The 22340-nt window shown below is 39.8% G+C and overlaps 1 protein-coding gene across 3 annotated transcripts in view; it reads right to left on the bottom strand.

The window, feature by feature from the left end:
- Positions 1–22340, bottom strand: part of LOC107219884 (ATP-dependent helicase brm) — an 84116-nt gene that overhangs the window by 23745 nt on the left and 38031 nt on the right. For 2 of the 3 annotated variants that reach the window (XM_046734730.1, XM_046734731.1), the window contains exon 21: positions 17610–17836. In XM_046734730.1, coding sequence (XP_046590686.1) covers positions 17817–17836 — 20 coding nt within the window. In that variant the 3' untranslated portion in view covers positions 17610–17816. Of the gene's footprint in view, positions 1–13619; positions 13764–17609; positions 17837–22340 lie in introns of those variants that run through there. The other variant, XM_046734729.1, reaches the window with a different exon arrangement.

Below are 22340 nucleotides of genomic sequence, written 5' to 3' on the forward strand. Positions count from 1 at the left end.
GAAATGATAAAACGTGTTTACAATTTACAGGTTTGACTAAATATAATTCATTATTAGTTCGACTTAGTATACCTAATGTCTGACGATATTCCCCTGAGTTGGAAAAAAAATTATTGTATCGCGGATTTCAGTTGAAAAAACTGTATCGTTGACAAATTTTGAGGCATCGGTTTATCGTATAACTGCTTACAATTAGCGTAACAACTATATGGTTCTCAATACTTCACTTTCCGGTTATCGCAAGAAGGTTGAATCCGTTATTTTAGTGAAGTATAATTTTGAATCGTGTGAGGTCTTATGAGCATCAATTTATCGTGGCATCGACATCCAAAATATTGAGCGACTGTAATATAAAAAATGAAAGAATAATCAGATACGAGATTTTCTGTACGGTTCAAAGAGTGTATTGTACAGTAACCGCAATCAGAAATCGCTCTCGATTTTGAAACACGCCGAATTTTCTCGCGTTCTCTCGGCTCAGTGGCGATAAAAAAAAAAAATGCCCATTGTAAAACGCGAAATTCTAAAGCTGCTAACAGGCGATGAAAGTTCGACGGGTTTTGGTGCTAAATTTGATAACACAAAGTGGACGAGGTGGCGGTTTTGCGAGTCCCGAATGTCGCGCGAGAGAAAGATAATGGCGTATGTATGTGTACGTATGTTTAATTTCAACGATATACATTTAACTAGATTCGAATTAGAGGGATGAGAGAAAAGTTTTCGTCGAGTTGCGTGCGTAATGGCATGCGGTCCGGTTTCGGGGTGCAGGGAATTCGCGGTGTCGACCGCTGGGATCGTGTTCGCTCGATCATATTAATAATTTCCTGAAAACCAGCCCACGGCTTACCGGACAATGCGTCTAAGTCATTAGCGAGGGAAAATGTGTAACGCGCCCGCGGCAGATCCCATAAACTCGAGTTATACGCTTTTCTACATGTTCACCCAAGGTCTATATCTCGTTGGTACTTACATATTTTGATTCGAGACTTCACTTTTAAGAAACATTCTTTTTTTTCACATAGTTTTCACCACCCTTGTGTCAGGTATTTCAAACACTTTGCAGATGTTATTGTTCTACAAAATTGGAAAGAACTCGGTCGTAGTTCAGCATTTATTTATTTTTTTTTTATTTTACTTAGGTCAATGTCTCGCGAGGTAGTGTTAAATAGTGATGGAAAAAAATGACGTGGGATTATTGACACGGACAAAGTGTCAGCGTAATTTTTAACTAATTCAAATTTCTCGAGCTTCCGTGAAACGGCAAAAGCACACAAAATATAAATCACCTCTACCGTAGGCGCAATGCACAACGGTGGAATTTGCTGCACACTAAAAGTGACCAGATTATCGGCTGATATTTTGTTTGCTACACTCGTTCAGCGATAAAAAAAAATTCATTCATTTGCGGCAGTAACAGATTTTTTCAGCAGCTAATAAGACAGAGAGTTACGTTTCCAAATAAATTGTCGGTGTAATTATGTGAATAATCAAAAAGACTGCTGAATGATGACTGAATTTTCGAAACGACTGTCAGCCGTCATTTCCGCCCTGCAGTTTTGACTAGAATATACGTAGGTAAATGTATTTAGCATTGGCAGGCTAATTTGGAAAAGTTTTCCTGGGCACCGGCAGGTCTTAGCACGTCAGTGAAAAATATCGAAGAAGTGGTAGATTCTTGTGCAAATAAGGATAGAGTAAATAGCCATGCATCCTTTTGTTGAAGATTAAGCTTATAGAAGTGGAACGGCGGATATTAAAAAGTTTAAATTGCTCCTCGGTGTTCAGTGAAAAATACATTCTGCCAGTATTAAACTTTGCCTGCGCATTTCAATTGAAACGCTTACCTCTGAAATGTACAGAAAAAAAGTAGAATAAAATAATAGCGAAGTAGAACACTTTTTTTTTTACTCCAAACTATCCGAAAGTATTAAAGGGAGGCACGTATGGGTTTCATAATTTTACATTTATTCGTTAGAATGTTCCGTTCGGAAGATACAATTTTTTGTTCTCCCACTTGAAAGACTTGTTGCTTCGACGGTAAATGACTGACTCGCAATAATCAAAACAATTAATACTAATGCAAGATTAGCCTCGAAACTTGTCACGTTTTATATATAAAAAAATCCAGGATGACACTTCATTATTCTGACGATGTTAAAGTTTCCGATTGCCGGTGTAAAATTCTGTCAGATTAATAAAAAATCATCAACATTCCGGACGTAAAGTGTAATTAAATTCAATACAAGCAATTCAATGATTGCACAAATTATTTCCAAAGGATCGGTGTATAGATACAACCAATTACGATTGTACGTGAGTTTGAAGTAGTCGCGTGTCTGGGAAACCGTCTCAAAGAAGCACTCAATTTCTATGCGTAGTATATGCACTCTCGTTTCCATATTTATACATGTCACGAGTGTAACGTATACGTATAACACGAACTTTGCGAAAAAGTAGAAGAAATTTAATATACAAGGTTGAATAAGAAGAGGGACATGGATAGAAATAAGAAGAAGAAGAACAAGAATAAGCAGAAGAATTTACCGAAGTCAAATAGTCGTCCAAGAACAAGTGGCGGATACGTACCTATAGCAATGCTATACGTAGATACTTGGCGCATATAAAAGACATTGCGACACTCGAGAGAAACCAGCGAACGTGCAACGCGCATATGTGTTTGTCTCGTAGCTACATAAATATATGCAACACTCGCGCACACGCGGGATATCGTAGTGTGGGTGTAATACACAAGGTTTCCATCCTGCAGAAGCGGGAGAGAATTGGATAGGCGTTTGAATCGAACAGCGCAAAAGAAGCATATCTCGAGTTGTTGGGTGTGGCGAAAAACGAAGAACCTTTCTCGATGCAGGTCGGAATCGTATGGAATTGTCCGCAAATCATCTCCGTCGCCGTCATCGTAGCTTCGATGCCTGAGAATTATCGACGCAGGAACGAGGTTGAAAGTACGAGAAGTAGTTGGAATGCAGGAGGGTGGATCAAAGTTTCTTCAAAGCTCCTAATTAGGGCCCCGCGTCGTCTACTTTGAGCTTCGCGCCCACACAAGAGTCTCGGCAGGCTCCTCGGTGGACTTGCGAACACGTTATTCACCCACGTTCACCCTTCGCACACACCTTGAGTGTAAAAATTGACGGACGTATGTGAAAAATACGTGCCCGGAGACCGAATAACCCACGGGGTATATCAAGGGTTGCGGTGCGGCGGTTTGGCGCTGGAATTTTTTAATATCACCGGCCGAAGTTACTATCCTTTTAGTTTTCACGTAAAATACGTACAACAGCATCGAAACAATCACACCATGTGTATAATCAACGCTGCACAGTAAAGCATGCAGAGGAAAATGTGGGGATTTTGGTTTTAGCTTTACACGAGTAAGGTTGCAAATTGCGGTTGTGGGTTTTTATTGGAATACAATCCGGATGTACGATGATTACACTCGTAGTGTACACGGACTGGATTTGTAACAACAACTGTCCTGACGAATGTTTGCGGACCAGAAAAGATGCTTTATGGAATTCGTCATTGGGGTGTTAATTACTGATGTGATCCGATGTTATCCTTGAAATTCCTATAATCTGTGTGATTTTTAATGTTCTCTTTTTAATTTTTCTGATAGCAATCTTTTTGTAATCCATGCAAGTTTTGTAATCCTTGCAATACTTGCAATCAAAGCAAACCTATTCCGAACCCATATAATATCTGTAATCAGCTTGTGATTCTTCCTTATCGTAATCAGTGTACCAAGTCCGGCACAACCGATAAGCTTCGTTAAATTTGAACATCGATAAACGCTTGTACGGCAAGTACACGTGTAGCGTCGAACAATTGATTGGACGTTCGCTAAATCCACCGAAGCAGGAGGATCCTTACATATAAGATTCGTTATAAATTACGCACAATATCAAAGGCGCAAGTCCGCTCGATTCCTCGAGTGTTGTGAATGGTTAGGTTTGTTTTCCTTAGCCGTGCGAAGGGAGCACAGCAAAGAAGAGAAGGCAGCGAGGCGGCGACGAGGCTTACGTGGGTGGGCAAAGCGAGCTTGCGCCTCTAATTACGGACAAAACCGCAACCTCAACGCCTCTGAACCGAGGGAATCTCTTGGACAATCCCTTAGGCGGAAGTTACGTCGCAGTTTCGACAAATACGGCCTTATACAATTACCCTGGCAAACTTGTACTTACTTAGGTACAACCACTAGGGATCCCGAAGCTCATTCAAGCGCGAGAAGAAGGAAAGAGAGAAAGAGCTTGTGTACGTCGCGCAAGACCATAAATTACCAGCAAACGATCCGATGCGCAAAGTTTCTTCAACGAGAGAAGCAGATTTGTACGACGTTTTTTCGACACACTCTCTGGTCAAAATAAAGAGACCCATTCGTAGGCGTTTCACCCAATGGCCATTTTTGGGTAGAAAGAAATTTTCGTAAACTTAATTCCGATATGTTTTCAAGAGTTTTCAAATTTTTTTTTTTTACAATATTCTAACGCCCGACGTTTTTGTTTCAACTACCTCACGTTTTCTAATGACATTTTACCCCCAAACGAAAATATTTAGGTATCCAAAAAAAAAAAAAAAACGGCGAGGTGATATTTAAATCTATAACCTAACGATAAGTATGATTAATTATTCGTAGGTGTGCAGCACGTTTGAATCGAATAAAAAAAGAAGACTGTCATTCAGCATATTTTTTTAACGATTAATTACTGAAAACTGATAACCAACAATTGTTAGCGCGATTACAACTTTCGAACGCATTTTTCAACGGAGGAATAATTCGTCGCCAAGTTCCACGAACAACTCTGTAAGTATTAACTTCTCTTTTGTTGAAATTGATTGCCCGACGACAGACAACATTCTCCCTTCTTCAACCCTCGAGAAACAGAGTTAAAACTTTTCACCCAACATATAAACTCCGTATTCACTCAGGATCTTAGCATTCTTAAAGCCAGCGATGTAGACAGGAAGTAGCTTTCTGGCTTCTACAGATGTTCCCAATTCTCAAAATAATCGTACATCCCGCATGACGTAAAAACACGATTTCGCAATTTCATATAAAGAACGGGATTATAGTTTCACGAAAGAATATTTTTATTTCTCACATACACCTTGCATAAAGTAGAATATTAAAAAATAATGAGATCGTATGAATTCTTTCTCGTTAAAAATTAATGACAATCGCACGAAATTTATATGAAATTAAATTTCACAAATTGATACGTACCTAAATTAACGAAAAACTGTCCAAATATTTCCTTCACCAGCTTCTGAATCATGGAACGAAAAAACAATAAAAAAAATCGTCGTACAAAGAGCACAATCGAAAGTATTTACCGTCCGTAAAATTGTGTCTGCCACTGTGCGTGTGTGTAGGAGAAATGTGGAATATACGACTATTAGATACGTATCGAATTTACGTGTAGCTCGGCAATAACAACAGCTCCAATTAGTAACGGCTCCAATTAGTATCGACCAATATGATACTCGAGAATTAATGCAAATAAACACAGGTATATTGCGTACATCGTCGATCCAGGGACCACCTAACAATGCGGAGGGAAACGGTGTCGGTAGTATCCATCAGTTGAACAAACAAGTTTAGAAGTGGAATTGCGGATATTTCCACAATACAGTAAAGGAGCGGCTCTCCATTGGTTAGTGCCACAGATATAACCAGACTACACGTCAGCGTTACGATGCATAATGTACACCCTTCGGCGCCTATCCATCAATCGATCCAAACGGCTTCAACCGTATATGTAAGTCCGTATACACACAACAAACTCCACACGCAGGCACCAGTCGGCCGGTTTCTCTACTCTCCTACAAATTGCTTATGCATGAACGCTAACCGACGCATGTTAGAATTAACTGTTCGGATAGCCGGATCAAGGGATGCACGATTTTCCACAAAGGTTCTTACCGATGATAACAGTCGAACAGTTAAAGGACCGGCCGAGATGATTCGGACAATTTACTCGGAGCAACTTCAAGATGAAACGCGGCAAAGGATTAGAACGAAGCAGTTCAAGTCCTGTGGTGTTCGGTACCCGATGATAGAGGTAACAGTCAAGTTTCGTACAAGTAACCAAGTTTTCCCGACTGACGTAGCGGAGGAACACAGTGCCCGATTAGTAATTAAGTTTGAGTCGATCAAGCAAGTGTCGAAATAGCGTAAGGTGACACGATGAAACTTCTGGGAATAAACTATATCGTTACAACGTGCCGGCACGTATAATTTTCGTGATAATAGAGCAATTTTATTCACAATAGAGAGCTTAGAACTGTCTGTCGTCGCGACTTTCGTTCACGACCTGGATCTGAAATTCCAGTTTGCATAATGGAGAACGAATCGACGGAGTGAGTGTCGACTGTATAATTCGCGACTAGACATGACATCAAGGGCCAATAGGTCGTGAAAAAAAGTGATCGTTAAGCTGTGGGAACGAGCATGAGCCGAAAGACCGATCTCTGTAAGAATTTTCGTAACGGAGTCCAAGAGCCGCAGTCTGTACCGGTAAATTTCTGTCAATTCTTCGGACTGAAAAATTTCGTTGAGTTTTCACTAAGAAATTCGAGCTCAGGGGGAAAACATCGTTCCGTTATGAGAAAGATGTGCGAGATTTTTAGTAATTTTCCATGCAGTCTCAGGAGCTACGTTAATCCAGCCTTTTCCGACAGGGGCAGAGAATCCGACGATCGGGGATGCCGGGAAGAAAAAAAGATAATTAGGGAAAGGAGGGGGGAGGTTGACGTTTAAAAATGTGTCATCGCGAATGCTAAGCACGTTAGGCATTTATATTCGTGCTTATGGAACCCCTTATACCAGAGAGACAGGTGTTCGGGAGTTGACCTTATTCCTGCAGAGCAAAGGTACAGCAAGATCTTCTCTTGGGAATAACGCAAAACGTCAATATCAATAAATATTTAGTCACGTTCCAAATGTATAGCTGCTACGCGAGTTTGTGTATATATATATATATATAGTACTATAAGTACTTTCTGATCGATTCCAAGAGAGAAGACTCGTCGCACCCCGTGAGCCGTCAGATATATTCTACTCGCTTCCTCACCGTGAACAACTTTTTTTCTCACCGACAGGATATATATCCTTTTTATGTTATGATTTTTTCACCACTTTTACGTAACTGATTCAGCGCAAAGTTGTGTTCCTCGGTATATGTGTCTTTGACGCGTAGAAAAGTACGTGGGAATTACCGTGGCGTAATCTATTTGTTTTTTTTTTTTTTTTTTTTGCGCGCGGATTGAGATTTCGAAGATTAATTAGCGGTTTAAACAAGTTACAAGAATTCGTCGAACTGATTGAACGATGAGTGAATTAAAAAAATGATTTTGCGAGTAACGAAATAGCAAACGATCGAATCACTTGCGTTATGTGCAGGGTGACAGGTTTGCAGTGAGAACGAATAAAGGTATGTTAGAGCTGAGATAATGATTGGAATTTTTTCTTCATTTGAATAACGATCGCTCGGTACTTCTCGATGTTGAAATATTAACACGGGTCATCAATAATAAAATGGCTGCTGGGGCAATGGGGGACGGTATTTTGGGTGCTTAATGGGAGAGGCGTGTCTGGAGAGCCGAGACGATCTGGTGCGAGGACAAAATGAATGATCGGACATGTCGGATACAAGGCGAACGCCAAGTAATGCGATTTGGCAAAAAGGTGCAGAGATGAGAGGGAGCAGTTGGTGCGATCAAAAATTCTCAGCGCGCCTACGGCAATCATTCAGGAATGTCATGAGCGCTGCCTTGTCATCCTCGTAAAGACCGTCTTAACTCTTTCGAAACTTGCCGTGATGTCGAGAAATTCGACGTGCTCGTTTCGCGCGAACCAATCGGGCGCAACGTGATTTAATTCAATTTCGTATACAATCGATAACTTTGCAATATTTATTGTGTATGTATACACCATGCGTATACACCACCGTTACGAATTTTCTGTCGTTTCTAAATTTTACTTCTGACATCGGACACCTTTTACCGTTCAACGTAATTTTATAAAGAACGTAAAACCTTGGCTCACATCTAGATCAGATATGTCAGACAGCGTAAAATGACTGTGAAATGTCATATGCGGTATTCCGAGAACTCGATCGATTATACAGTCGGTTCAATATTTCATTCGAAAAAATGAAGAGTGAAGTGTCGCGCTTCAGATGACAGGTTGACAATATCGAGGAGAGAGAAATGCGTTACTTAACCCCCCAAAAAAAAAGAAAAAAAAAATTAAGAGAGAAAAGAAAATTCACGAGCAAATAACAAAACAGTTTTACTAAAAGCTATAACGTGTCGGCGAAACTTTTACACGATTAGGTAAACGAAAATGTTCGATACGCGATAATGAACGTTTTAGAAAAAAAAAAAATAAAAAATAACTTACGATCCGAGCATTTAGGGCCGAATGAGCAATGCCATGGATGACCATAATCCTGTGGCTAACGTAACCGTTTATCGGGAGTATGTGTATAATTTAGTACCATAGTATTAACCGCCTATATATAATCGTGGAACGCCGCGTGCGTGACAGTCGTGGCTAATGAAAACGTGCAGGGTATCGATCATATCCCATTACATCTGGCTAGATAAGCGTAATTGATAACTCGACGCGATAGCTAATTTTCTTATTCTTTTTTTTTTTTTTTTAGTTGTGATTTAAAACATTGCCTGTGGAATAAAGGGGGCAATAAAATTTTGCACTCCCCTATTTTATAGAATTTGTAATGACAAGAAATTCGAGAAATTTATCATAGCACGAACTGTGAGTTGAATATTAATAGGCGAATATGCGAACGGTAATATGCCAAGTATTTCCGTCCGGTCTGCGGGTTATAAAATAGAGAAATATTTCGATTAGCTAGAGCTGACACCACGCGTGTTTGATGCAATTTGACGAGCTGCAGGTGTCGGCCTCATTCACTTAAGAACGTATAACCAGCAGCATCAAGAGTCCTACTCATCCGCCAGGTTCGCGGGGCTGACGTAGCACCTTTGAAAGCTTCCAGCTTGTTGGTCAAACAAGCCAAGAGCTTCTCGCCAGACACTTGATCACTTTGTGGAGTTGCTCGCAGCGTCGGATGTCGGAATGCGGTCGTCTGCCGCGGCTGCGGGAGTTAATTCAAAATCGTCGCCTACGTAGGTGCTTGCAGGCGAGCCAATTAGCCGATTAAATATCATCCAAGATTCATACCGAGACGATTCGCGAAAACGGAAATGATATATTTTACGTGATCTCTCTAGTCGGTATTCTTTGTAAAACAAAAAAAAATAAATAAGAAAGGAAACATCACTCTGAACAATCGACGCAAGATTTTTCTGGTAGAGATGCGTTAATTGATACTTTTGAACGTGCTCTTAAGAAAGTTCTCGATCTACAGAAATTCATAATTTTTAATAATTTTCGTAACGAGACAGTTTTATATTCAGTAGAATTTTTCTAATTATATTTGTAAGCTACATAGATCTTTTTCAGAAATACAAATATAAAAAGTAATAGAATTGTAATCCAGAGCTTAGATATCGATGATTCACTTCGAACCGTTTCAAAATGGTTGGAAATACAGTGGATCTGTTCAATTTCGTCCTATATACGATGGCTCACTTTATTTTGAAGATGATTCTCTATAAGTTCACTGAAACGTTTTTTCTCGCCATGTTTGTACATTATTGATTCGATATTCATTCTGATCAATAAACGACAATATCGAATTGACAACAACATTGAGCCATTTAGTATAAAACGGTTTTCTGAACAACGAGGACTCGTATAATGAAATCGAACGAACCTGCTGGCTTTTCATCATTTTAAAACAACTTGAAACGAGTCATTGATATGATCTAAGCCAGGGATGGCCAACCGATCGATCGTGCCTATTAGGCCAGGTCCACAAAACAAAAAAAAAAAAAAAACACATACAAGACTCTGTCAAAAAATATTTTAAATATTTAATTCTGTGGTAAAGATTTCAGATTGATAAATCGCACAGAATTTGGACAGTGAACAGTAAAACTCGGGTTTAATTAAGTAGAGTATCCCTGACGTAGAGGAATACAAAAATATGATTCAACATTGCATAAAAAGTCAAATTACTACATGCGGAAATAGATGTGCAATATGAATTCAACAAATTGACAAATAGAATTAAAGTCGAAGACACAGGTTCTAAGCTTTTCTTCATCGTCCCAGTATTTCCGTTTTTCCGTATGTTTTGAACAGACCTCCGTAGTATGCGAATGTAATAATTTTATAAACACTCGATGTACGACAATCGCGTAACAAAATGAATAAAAAAAGTGTCGATTTTCGCCAGCCAACCTCTTCAAAGCGATCTCCTTATTTTTACCCTAACCACAGTCCACGTTGTTAAAAAAAGGTCTCGCTGCGACTTGAAGTTTGGTATAAAAAATTTCATTCGCTTTTTTCCCCTCGTAAAATGATAAAAAATTACGGTGCCAGGGTGTGCAAGCAGCGTCCCCTTTGTCTGCGGTACTCGGGGTTGTCGCCTCGTTCAACTACCCCACAGCTACGCGTGCTGCAGGCTACACTCTAGTTGTTATCGACGATCATAACGTACAGCGTGGCAACACATGGTAGATTTCGTCATTGAATACGTGCAACGCTATGCGCGGTTTCGTGATTTATGACGAAAGATTGAAAAAGGTGGTACTGCAGGATTTATTACCCATGTATGTACAGTCAGCATCGTTTTGCAGAAAAAAAAAAAAAACAAAAAAAAAAAAACACATCACTGATCTTGCCTCGGATCCTGTTTACACTGAAATGATGCGTGCGTTGTTTGCAGATTTTTTTATAACAACGACTCTGTATAGAAATATGTCAAAAACTTGAGGACGGTCTTCGAGATTACTACTGAATTAAATTTAAATCGAATTTTAAAACATTTGTATAAGTAATACTTCTCGGATTATATTTAAAATCTGACAAACCTTCGCTAAGACTGCTATCGAAACATGGGGAGGAGAATTAAAAAAGGCTGTAAGTGCCTGCTACTAAAAATTTTTAAAAACACTTATAGCCTTTATTAATTCTCCTCTTCAAATTTCCGTGTGTCAAAAAGCTTAAGCATCGCGGTATAGGGTATTTAAACAAGGCATAAGTGCGTAAACAGTTTTACAGTGTTACCACGCGATATTACGATGAAGTATTTATCATGCAATATCCGGCAAATTGCGCGCGAGTAATCGCAATGCCGAATTCATCGTTGACGATCACTTCGTTAATTAGCGTCAAAAACACGTTACACGCAGGTTACATACGTAGGTGCACGTAAACGAAACGAGTGATGAGTCGAGGAATAATTATAAAGAATCGTTGTTAACGTTCTACGAGCGGAGGTGGGTTATACCCTGCAGGGCTCAAAAACGTCCAATAATGTCGGAATTCGTGATATATGAAGCCGTAGGTATACCCAATATGAAACGCGCGGGCAGATCACGGGAGTAGATGGGTGTAGCGTTTCAATTGCTCCGGCGGATGGAAGAAGTGGAAAACGCCAGTGGTCAGGACATCTGTAGGGGAGGCACGAAGCGCAATATTCCCTCGAAAAAAACATACCCCTGCCTCCGTCATGGCCAAAACCATCAAACCTTTTGCCCGGATTCACCTCGCTCCGTGCATATATGTACAGATATAGGTATGTATTATACAGGCACGTGGACATTCTTTCATCTCGGATATTTTCTTACGGATATCTCTCTGAGAATAATGTGACGTTGACTCTGTGACCAGCTGAGGAATGTTTATTTAAAACCTATTAGACTGCGCAACTCATTGAAGTCTTGCTTTGGTCATTCAATATTGCATATATTTAATTTAGGGTGGCCCTTAATATTAGATGTTACATTGATTTCCAGATCATTTTCGTACAAGTTTCACCTTTTTTCACATTAAATATTTTCCTTAAACCATTCGTTGTTTCTGCTTCTTAAATTCAAATCAAATAATCTCTCATTTTATCTAATTGAAATAAATTATTTTATACGTATTTATTAGCGATTAATAACGCATCAAAAATTCAGCTGTTTACCTTTACATTGCTCTAATGTCCGTATCACCTTATGAAATTCAGATAAAGGTGCGGGATGCGGTAAAATTACTTTTAGATTATTTCAAGTTACCACACAATGTTATTGGGACACGGGTTAATATTAAAATTAAAAGCGGATTTCACTTTTAAAAATCATTTTTTATTATTCCGAATCAATTTAAGGGGTGAGAGAAAAAAAATTTTTCTTTGCCAATGTTACGGGCCACTCTAATATGTATATAGTTTCATGTTTCAGCAACATCAATCGGTGGAAGATGTGAACGTGAGTTTGCTTTGAACTGAGCAACACAACTGCAACCCATCAGAGTGGGTTACATTACGTAAGTAATAGTTAGCTTTTCTTTCTTCCTAGATGTGCAAAAATTTTCAGACTCACCGTAGGTGCGCGATGTGACTATCGGACGAAGTTTGGCCAGCAGTAATCGATTGACGCGTATTATTCCTTTGGGGGTCAACAGCTGGTATCGTTCGCATATTTTATTAAGGGTTTTTTTTTCTGTGGGGCTTTTATGATGATACAGTATTCTGTTCCCCCAATAATTACCAATATTTCATTTTCGTTATACTCATTCAATTTGACAAATTAATCCGCAGAGACGCGTCCGTGTTCGAGTGTGTATATATCCGCACGTTACAAAAGTTTGACAAATAATTTTTTTCATTATTGGAAATACGCCAAGAACTAGGGAGTGTCGTTATACGTATGAATAACTGAAATGTTGAAATGAAACGTTTGACTAGCTTGTGCCTCTTTCCACATTCAAATAAATTAAATTAAACATATGTAAATAAATGGATATAAAATTCACGTCGGAGGTTGATTGCCGCTAACTGAAGTAGAATTTATTTTTCCTCATCTTTTTTACTTTGTCGACTAACTTATAAATTCACCGTCGCGCCAACATCAAATTATCAGGACAGTTACAAAAAATATAGTACGTATGACCATAATTAAAAAGAATAAATTTTCTGGACACAGCTGAAGAATTTATTTTTATTCTCTACCCATGACAACTTTTCTTGACTGTGGAAAAAACCAAAATAGTCAAGGACTGTAGAGTAACCATATCTAGAAGTTCTTCCCGTGCACAATAACCCTCGCATTGTAGATGCATGTAGTTTAACCCAAACGGCTGTGTGAAAATTTTCTTAATCTCGGACCAATTTCATCTCAGACTTCATTGTAGTCCAATCTTTAATTTCAGCTTATTTGAATCTCAATAAAATCTTGAACTACAATGTAAACCAAGGGAAAACATTTTTGCAGTGTTAAACCAGTTCCAAGCCTGTCGACCAGTCGACGTAAATTTTCTCCTTCGTAGGAAACGAGATTGATCGTAAATATCATGTGCTATACAACGAAGTATCTATCCTGCCCAGTGACAGTTACCTCAATTAGAAATGTCCAAACAAGAGGTTGACGGAAATCTAATTTCAACCCATACCTACACATGTGTACCTCTCTTGAGCGAGGTACTAATTTCGAAGTAGGTCGGTTCGATCACCCAGCTTATCAAGCTAGGTTTTTTTTTTCTCCGAACAGCGCCCCTCGAGCTGCGAAAAAGGAACCGATGAATCTAGGCGCTACTCTTGTCATCTGTTCGGCCTCCATTGGCTCCGTCTATCAGTGAACATCGTGGCGCCAAAAGGGCCGGTAAACTAAGAGGAAAAAAACATTCCCAGCCTTCACATATACCTGGCAGCTTAATTACGAGCCACGGTCGAGTGTGAAATTGTCAATTATTTCGCGAGGAGCGGGAAGGGACGAGGCGACGCGAAGCTCAACCTGATTACCACGGTGACACATGCGCGAGACATAAATACGACGTGTCAATTCTGGCACTAGGTCGTTAGTTAGGGTGCCGTAGCTTGATTTGAAGAGAGAAAAGAGAGAGCTAATCTCAAGCCCTCCGTTCCTCTTGACACTGCGAAATTTTTCACAGATTGAAAAAAGAATATGTATAATGAAATGAGTAAACAGGTTTAAGAATGTCAAAATCATCACTAACTATGCTATTGTAACTGAAATTTATGGTATCTCCGAAATTTTAAGGGGAAAAAAACTGTCATGATTTTCGAGAAATCTAGGAGACTGAAATTATTTAAGTTTTTTTTTTCCATAATTTACGCGAGGGGAATGTCTGCTGTTTCGTGAAACTTAATTAGAAGGGAGCTTGTACGATGGTGAACAAGTCACTCGTGAACCGGAAACAAACTAGAACTTAGAGCTGTAAGTAACAAGACTAGCGGTAGTAATTAAATGGAGAGTCTCGTGTGTACACTAGGAAGTCATCTGATACCAAGCGTGATGCGTTTCAGTATCTAGAATGCGATTTCGTGTTAGAGTTTCAAATCTTGAAAGTTCAAGATTTGATTTTCCCAAGCAAATTGACTCTTCGTCTCGTCATGACGACAATGACTGTACCAATATACCAACCGACGGGAGATTTCATTCGCCTTGACAACTCCTGATCACTTTAAACAGTCCATTTATCAGTTCAACTACATCAAGTAGGTGCGAAGTTCGTTGATTGGAAATTCCGTCCAATATTATTCGCCAATCACCCATATCTGCGATACTCGATACGTGTCCCACGTTCGTCTTTACCGAATTTACAATGCTGATGATATACCGAGAGGAAACGGTGGAATTTACTAGATTGGCCGTCTGATCGCGCATGAATGAATTTTATCATTATTTCACGCAGGCTGACCACCTCAAGCTTCTGTTGTCAAACATAACTTATGGAGGTTACGAAGGCAATGCGCATTTTTTGGGTTAAACAAATCCTAAATAGTTCATGTGAAGATTCGGAAAAACTTGTCGAGCCTTTATTGTTCACGGATTGTTGGTAGCAACATAACTTTGATTCGCCACTTGACGCGCAAGAGTTTGACTTGTCATGTCTCGTTTCGAGTAAGTTGGCTGTCCTGCCTTGCAGACGAAAATATTACCGCCATACGATCTCACCGACCAATGGAGTTCGATTATTTTGTGCACGCGCAGTTGGTCACTCAAGCCTGCTAAGTTTCACCTTATTTTCTCATTGTAATAACCGTATAACGAGACAAGTAGAAAAAATCATCACCATCGGCGCATTTTGAATATAAGAAATACCAATCGGTGGTCACTCATGGATGTGAAACCTTGATACAATATACCAAGGAAACGCTGATTACGAGGCGTTTGTATAATACGAATAAAGCATGCTGTACGGTGCATGGCTTTCTGTAACGTCAAAATTACGTCTGCAAGGCAAAAGGTTAGGCGTCAGACCCTACAAGACGGAGAAAAGCGGTCTGCGGAGAGAATCTTTGAATCGCAACTGACATGTAATTTCCGCGTCTCCTAATTCCGGAGTTTGTGCCGGGAGCAGGAGACCGAGAGGGAGGGAGAGAAGTCAGGAAACCACCGTTTCAAATGCCAGCCTGATCTCGGAGTTGAGCGCTTTGCCCTATACCCGTACCTTACACCCGTTACACCTTCGAGTTCGATAATCCTGGCCCGTACGAGAACAAATGGGGTATTTTACGGGCTCAGGTGAGCCCAGGTAAGTGGTGCAGAAGGGATAGAAATCTGTGGGGATTCCCCGACGCGACTTCGATGCCTCACAATTAGATGAACGTGTTACGGGCGTGCAGCCGGGGGCCCAGCTTTTGAATTCGGATCGGCAGACGTGAATTTTTCATACCCGCAAAGGGTTGATCAAATTTATTCACACCGTCGCTAAGAGGGAAAAATCGACTGTATCGTGGATCGTAAGGTAGATGGTTGGCCAAATGTCCATAACTTTTTAATGAATTTTGATACGAGATTGGCGTAGGTTGAGTATTTGTTGAATTATCATATTCCTCAGTTGTGAAGATCTCTTTGAAAAAACAAAAATAAAAATAAATGGAATTGTACGGAAAAGCTTATAAATATCGATGCTTCATTTCACATGTTTTCAAAATTGTTACGAATCTGGTAGATTCGCTCAATTTCACCGTACAATGATTCGTTTTATTCGGACAACTATTTTCTACAGATTCGCTGAAAAATATTTCGTTTATCGCGTTGACATCGTTGAATATTCAAATTTAGAACGTTGCATTAGTATTTATTCCGACGAACAAATGTCAACATTGGATTCACTGCCGCAGAAAACCAAAATACGTTTGAGTGAATTTGTAGAAAATGGTCTTCTGAACAAGATGAGCCACAGTAGAGTAAAATCGAACACATCTGTTAAATTTTCAATCATTTTGCAGCGATTTTAAACGAAGCAGCCACATTTAACCCTCTGTCCGGTTTATATCATTAATATTTCCTACTTCTGTATTTTCGAAGTAATCTTTGCACCCAACAAATATTATAATAATTTGATGAATACTCGATGCACGATTATCCGGTAATGAATTTACGAAATAGCGTACAATTTTTTACCAACCGACCTCCTTAAGTTATGGATGTTTACTGAAAATACTTTTCACACCATTGTACGAAACTTTGCGTTCCACGATATCCAACCGACACCTTACATTCGAGGCATTTTATCGAGCTTTGAATGTGACGTTATGCTAATACTGAACCCCTCCCAGGACGGGGGTCACGGCAAAGTGCTTTTTACAGTGACGAAGTTATCGAGAGTCTCCGGGATCGCTCATCTCCAGTCTGGAGTAATCTGACTAATTTGTGCATCGTCAGGATGCATTTTCTAGTGTAAAACCCGACCTACTTCACCAGTTCTTGACACAAGTGTAACCGTGTACATCGTTCTATGCGCACATGAAACATGCGGACTTGATTACTTATGGGGCGCTCCACGCCCATGACCTAAGCTATTTCTCGTTTGATTCTTCTGTTAGTATTGTGTAGAACGTTACAAATAAACGTGATTTTTTCATGATTTAGAGGTTTAATAAACCAGCTTTCTAGTAACCGCACGAATAGTGAAATCACTATTAGTCATAATCGATTTTGATAGAATTTACGCTGGAGTTTTATTACTTTTCTGACAATCTTCTTCAGTCCATTCAACTGTAAGAATTGATTGTATAAATTTCATCGAAATCGATTGTGACTAACAATGACTTCGCAAGTCACGCAGTAACGCGATTGCCCATTTTCTAAGACGTAAATTTTTTAAATCATATTCTTCTGTAGCAGCCTAAAATATACAGACAGATGAAGAGAATTGAAGTAAGTGAGGGTCAGCCGGCTCAAAATGACCTGGACTGTCCATAATTATAGGCTGATTAATGCGCGTGAATATAATATACGTGAATACGTAAACATCGTATGACTAGAAAACATATTTATGTCGCTGGTGCTGTGAGTAGAGCTTTCACGCGTGTTAACATCCATGATATTTACTGTTTCAACAGAAAAAACGAAGCAATAAAAATCACAATCAATCCCCGTCTATCCGAACCCCGGCCGACCGAATTGCTGGCGAACGGTTAGCGAACAACGATACAGTAATTCTGAAGGGGAATCAGAATCAGTATATAAGCCATACATACGTGTATGCGGACATGATACGTCCGTGAGGTAATGCGGAGGCTTATGGTGATGGTGGGCAACAACTGCATGGCACGAGTGTATCGGCGACCAGCTGGAACCCATCGAAACTCGAATTTGGTTATTGTTGTTCGTCGCGGTCGGGGCGCAGCAGCGTTGCCATTAGCTTTCCTCTGCATCCGGGCGGCTTACAACCAGAGGTGCAGACGTCACGAGTGGGGGTGAAAACCTAGAAAGAACGTAAAATAAAAGCGTCACAATCTAGAATTTTCAAAGTCATGCATTTCAAAATACCCAAAGAGTCGAAATGTATGCGCGAACAACGTCAAAATGAATAAGGATATAGTAATTCGAAACACACGCTCGCAAAAAGAAAATTTTTATTTGCTTTAGTCACTTGTAAATAAATTCTAGTCAAACGTCAGTACCCTTGACACAACGGTTTGAATACTGTTGCAATGACTAGAAAGTGTTACGCGAGTAACTATTAAGTATGATTATAGTTGTCAATAGGGTATTTTCTGGTCACTAAAACTTTCAATCCGCTTCTTCAGTTTACTAATTTTCTATTGGTTGTGATAAAAAATGATGATAGTTGAGTACCGCGTAGTAAATATACCTAGAAATTTTTCTCGGCATATTTCTCTCTATGGTTCGATTTTCGACATTCTTAAATTCAGTAAGACAGACTTGAGCGTATTTGAAATCTCGATATCCTCCCACTTCCATATTCTCATACATCTTTCGACACTTTTTCCACTCGCACCCAACGCCCAGCACGGACACAGCATACGTGTACGGACTAGACCAGAGATGATCATCTGCACTAGGGTTTTGCGAAACACGAAATGCGCCGAGATAGCGCAGATTAATGGCGCATTTCATTACCGGATAAAGTGGTGCCTGCGCCCTCGCCTCACCCCAGTTCCGCTTCCAACCAGCAACACCGGTGGCTCTCGCTCCCGCGATAATAATATGATATTATCTACCTTTATTCTACCGAGGCGTGCCCGGCTATGCAGAATTGTGTGCGTACTAGCAACACTGCAGCGCATGGTAGAGAGCGAGTCCTAAAATGGTCTGTCGCCACCCTCTGACCATTACCAACCTTCAGCCAATCAGAGTCATGACTCGGAACAATGACGAAGTGGCTGGATATAGGTTAAAAATAAAGGGTATGAAATCAATCTGCCTCTGAGCTTTCGATCCTGACCCAAATCATTGAATGGTATCGATACCGAGGGTGTCGGATGTCACTGGTTACGACCGTGTTATAATATGAACAGAACTGCTTGATTTGTCCTAGAAACTATTGATGGAAATCCTGCTAAAGGCGAAATAAATTTTTGTCTACGAATACTGTCTCACGTTCGATTGTCTAATTTTGAACTACGCGATATCAGGATACCGTTAACGGGGAGTCAATGATCAAATGAAACTTGACTCCCTAATGGAATCAACGAAGTAGATTACACTCTAGATCTCCAGAAAGAAAAACAATTCTGCAAGCTGGTAAAGCGGGGTTTAGAATCGTCTGAAATGTCTTACTCGCCGTTCTAGGATAAACAAGTCAGCGATGTTTACCGTCTGAGGGATTCATTCCGTAATTACAGGGTTGCTGCAATGTTTTATAACAACGTAACCATAGAACGTGCAGTCAAATAAATTGATACCTGCTAATATCTAAGACGAGATAAGGTTACCACGGTGAGTAGTAATTACCGATATTTTGTTGGAAATCGAAACGCAACGCAAACGAAAGTTGACAAAATTACCTATTGTTTTGAGAATTTTTAATCACAGCCCAATGTTGACTGGAATAATTCCGAATGAAACTGTTACATTGCCCTGATGAAATCACAATTTATCCCAAGCGAATGAGATAAAAAATTCCTCAAGCGCTACTAATAGTGTGCCCATTATCCATCAGAAACAACATCTTACTAATACAAATTCGTTTTTAAAATATTTCCATAGAATACGAAACACTATTTTTAATCAATTCAAAAGTATTATAGGTAAGGTACCGGAATAATAACTTCACTGATCATCGGTATACCACAATAAATCATCCCTCACATGTTTAGCAAAGTGGAGCGTTTGTTAAAATTAATACCTCAAACTGTTTTTTATATTTCTAGGGCTGGAATAATAAGCATTCTCTAGAAAAGATTTCGGCATGTGAAACCGTGCTCGAATCCGCTCAATAACAATCAAAGCGGTTAAGTTACTGATTTCCCAAATGAGTTTTATCAGGATTCTTCTAATTGTAAGCAATTAGTCTTTGCTTAATTGTATCCTGTAATTGGTGAATGGTGAAAAGTTGCGTGTGATCCGATTTTTACGTTCGAAATCTAACAGGAATATTTATTGCATTTTTACCGTTAAAGTCCTTGCTAACGAGTAAGACGCCCCGGTGATTTTGAAATGACAAATTCACGCTGAAAGATTATCCAGGTAAAATTAGCTAGTAATTGAGAAGCGTGCCTTTGAGTCAGGCTATCGAACGAAGCTCCATGGAAACCGTGTTCAAAGCTTCAAGTCATTCCAACAATTCCAACAAATTTCTAACTCATTCGTCATCTATCTTGTAGTTCAAACGCGTACCACGTATATTAACCCTCTTCCAATCAGTAACCACCCCAAAAGGCAAAGCTGACACGCGATACCTTCGCTAAGATTCTCCGTACCCTGATTGACGGCTCAACCTCGACGCAAACTGTCTCGTATATGTTATTGGTATGTCAAAAGGTTCGCGAATGCATTGCAGCTATGCTGAATTGAAAAAGACTGTGCAGTTACGTGTCGTTTCAATGCATACTGATCGTGCGTTCCATGCTTGTATCGGTATAAAAATCGTATCTTGAATTACCTGCTTTGTATTCACGTTGAGTTTACCCGCGTGACACGTTGATGTACCCATCGTAAAAAAAAATCGATGATTTAAGATCATCAAAAAAAAAATCCACGCCATTGCAGTGAGACATCGCTCGCAACGAATGCCGGTAAAAATACATCACAGTTCGTCAATTCAGTCTAGCCGCACCTTTCGCGGGAGTTATTGGGTTTCAATTTGAAATTGCTGCATTTGCTGTAATATTCGCTAACAAATCGAATATTTTTTTATGCCAATTCATTACCGACATGACGTCACCTTACGACTAAACCGAATAGTCCGAATAGACTGTACCTTAATTTACCGCGATCGAAAAAAAATTACAAAATTAATGAAGAGAATGAAGCAAATAGATGACCCAAAGGTGAAGTAACGTCGGTGAATATACGATATGTACTGAATATATCGTCTACCCGATATCCAAAAAAATATCTATCTTAAATTAAACAAAACCTATAGCTTGTAAAAAATGTATACCCTGATTTTTTCTTCTCTCCACGTGCATTACGTACCTTCCAGCGTATAGAAGGAGCAACTAAATCACGGTAATAATGTATAATAATAACGAATCGAGGAGGTAAGCCTTACGTTATGGGCCAACGAAGCAATTTATATAAGAAACCGATTTCTGGAGCTCCTTCAGGAGTCCCACACGAGCAGCTCGGATCCGACCTCCACGCAGTTGCCATTCGGATACAAGTTCGCCGATACCACGGTGCGACAGATTCTCAACTGAAACAGCGAGTCGTTTGTTCTCCGTCCCACCTACACACCCGTGAGCAAGACGTATAAACGGGCCCCTACATACACCCGGTATTGAAAGCTGCCGGTTATCTACCGCCTCCTTCGATTTTTCGCTCTTTTGGGATAATCGCTCGAATCAATTCAGAGATTCTCTATACGCATCCCAAGCCGAAATTCAGAGGAAGGGGGGTTACATCCATTTTATTCGTAAAGAAATATCGGTTGAATTAAAATCAGTTATATACTCGGAGGCCAGACCTTAGTCGGTCCAATAATTTAAACTGATCTTTCTTTATTGCCTTCGTTCCATCCTCCCTAGAAGTGTTTTGGAAGACTTTTTTCTCCTCGGTATTCGCAATATACTGCACAGCGTGCGACACGTGGTCGGTTATAACTCCGCTGACGTTGTACGGACACGTATTGGCCGCAACCTTCGACTCAAAAACGATCGAGCTTTAATAGTAATAAATACGGAATATGCTCGCACTGATAAACCGGTATAATAACGGTATAAATTCATTACTCGGCCGCTTTAAACTATCCCGTGGCAACTAGACCGTCAAAATCGATTTATTTTACCGTCACCAACCTATATTCCAGCTCGTACGAATCTTATGGCTAAATTGAGTATGCTGCATGTAAATCTAGAGGCAATATTCCTCATAGTCAATTTCCCTCGCTCAGGACTCTGTCGAGTACAGCGTTAAATCTGGCACTGGAAATAGATCCGGTATATGTATAACTGATATCGAGACGAGCGAGCGAGATGGGTCGTCTTAATTAATTCTCTCCCGTAGCGTCGCTCAACACCTACCACAGAGCTACCGCAATCATTGCTGCACGTTTTAGCGCACCGGAATTCATTCGCGAGATATCTTTCTCTGCCATCATTTCGTCGCAAAAAAAACTTGCGTGGATAATTACGATATTTATCTCCGATCAAGTTAGAAGCGAAAAGAGAATACACAGCGTTTAGTACGATATCATCCTTGCAGCTTTCTCAGGCTCTGCTTTACTGCCAAATCGATAAACTTGTTTCCTCGTGAATTCGAAATGAAAAACTAATTCCTGATAAACGGAATTGGCGACGAAA

Source organism: Neodiprion lecontei, chromosome 3 (genome assembly GCF_021901455.1).
Source record: "Neodiprion lecontei isolate iyNeoLeco1 chromosome 3, iyNeoLeco1.1, whole genome shotgun sequence".
Lineage (NCBI taxonomy): Eukaryota > Metazoa > Arthropoda > Insecta > Hymenoptera > Diprionidae > Neodiprion > Neodiprion lecontei.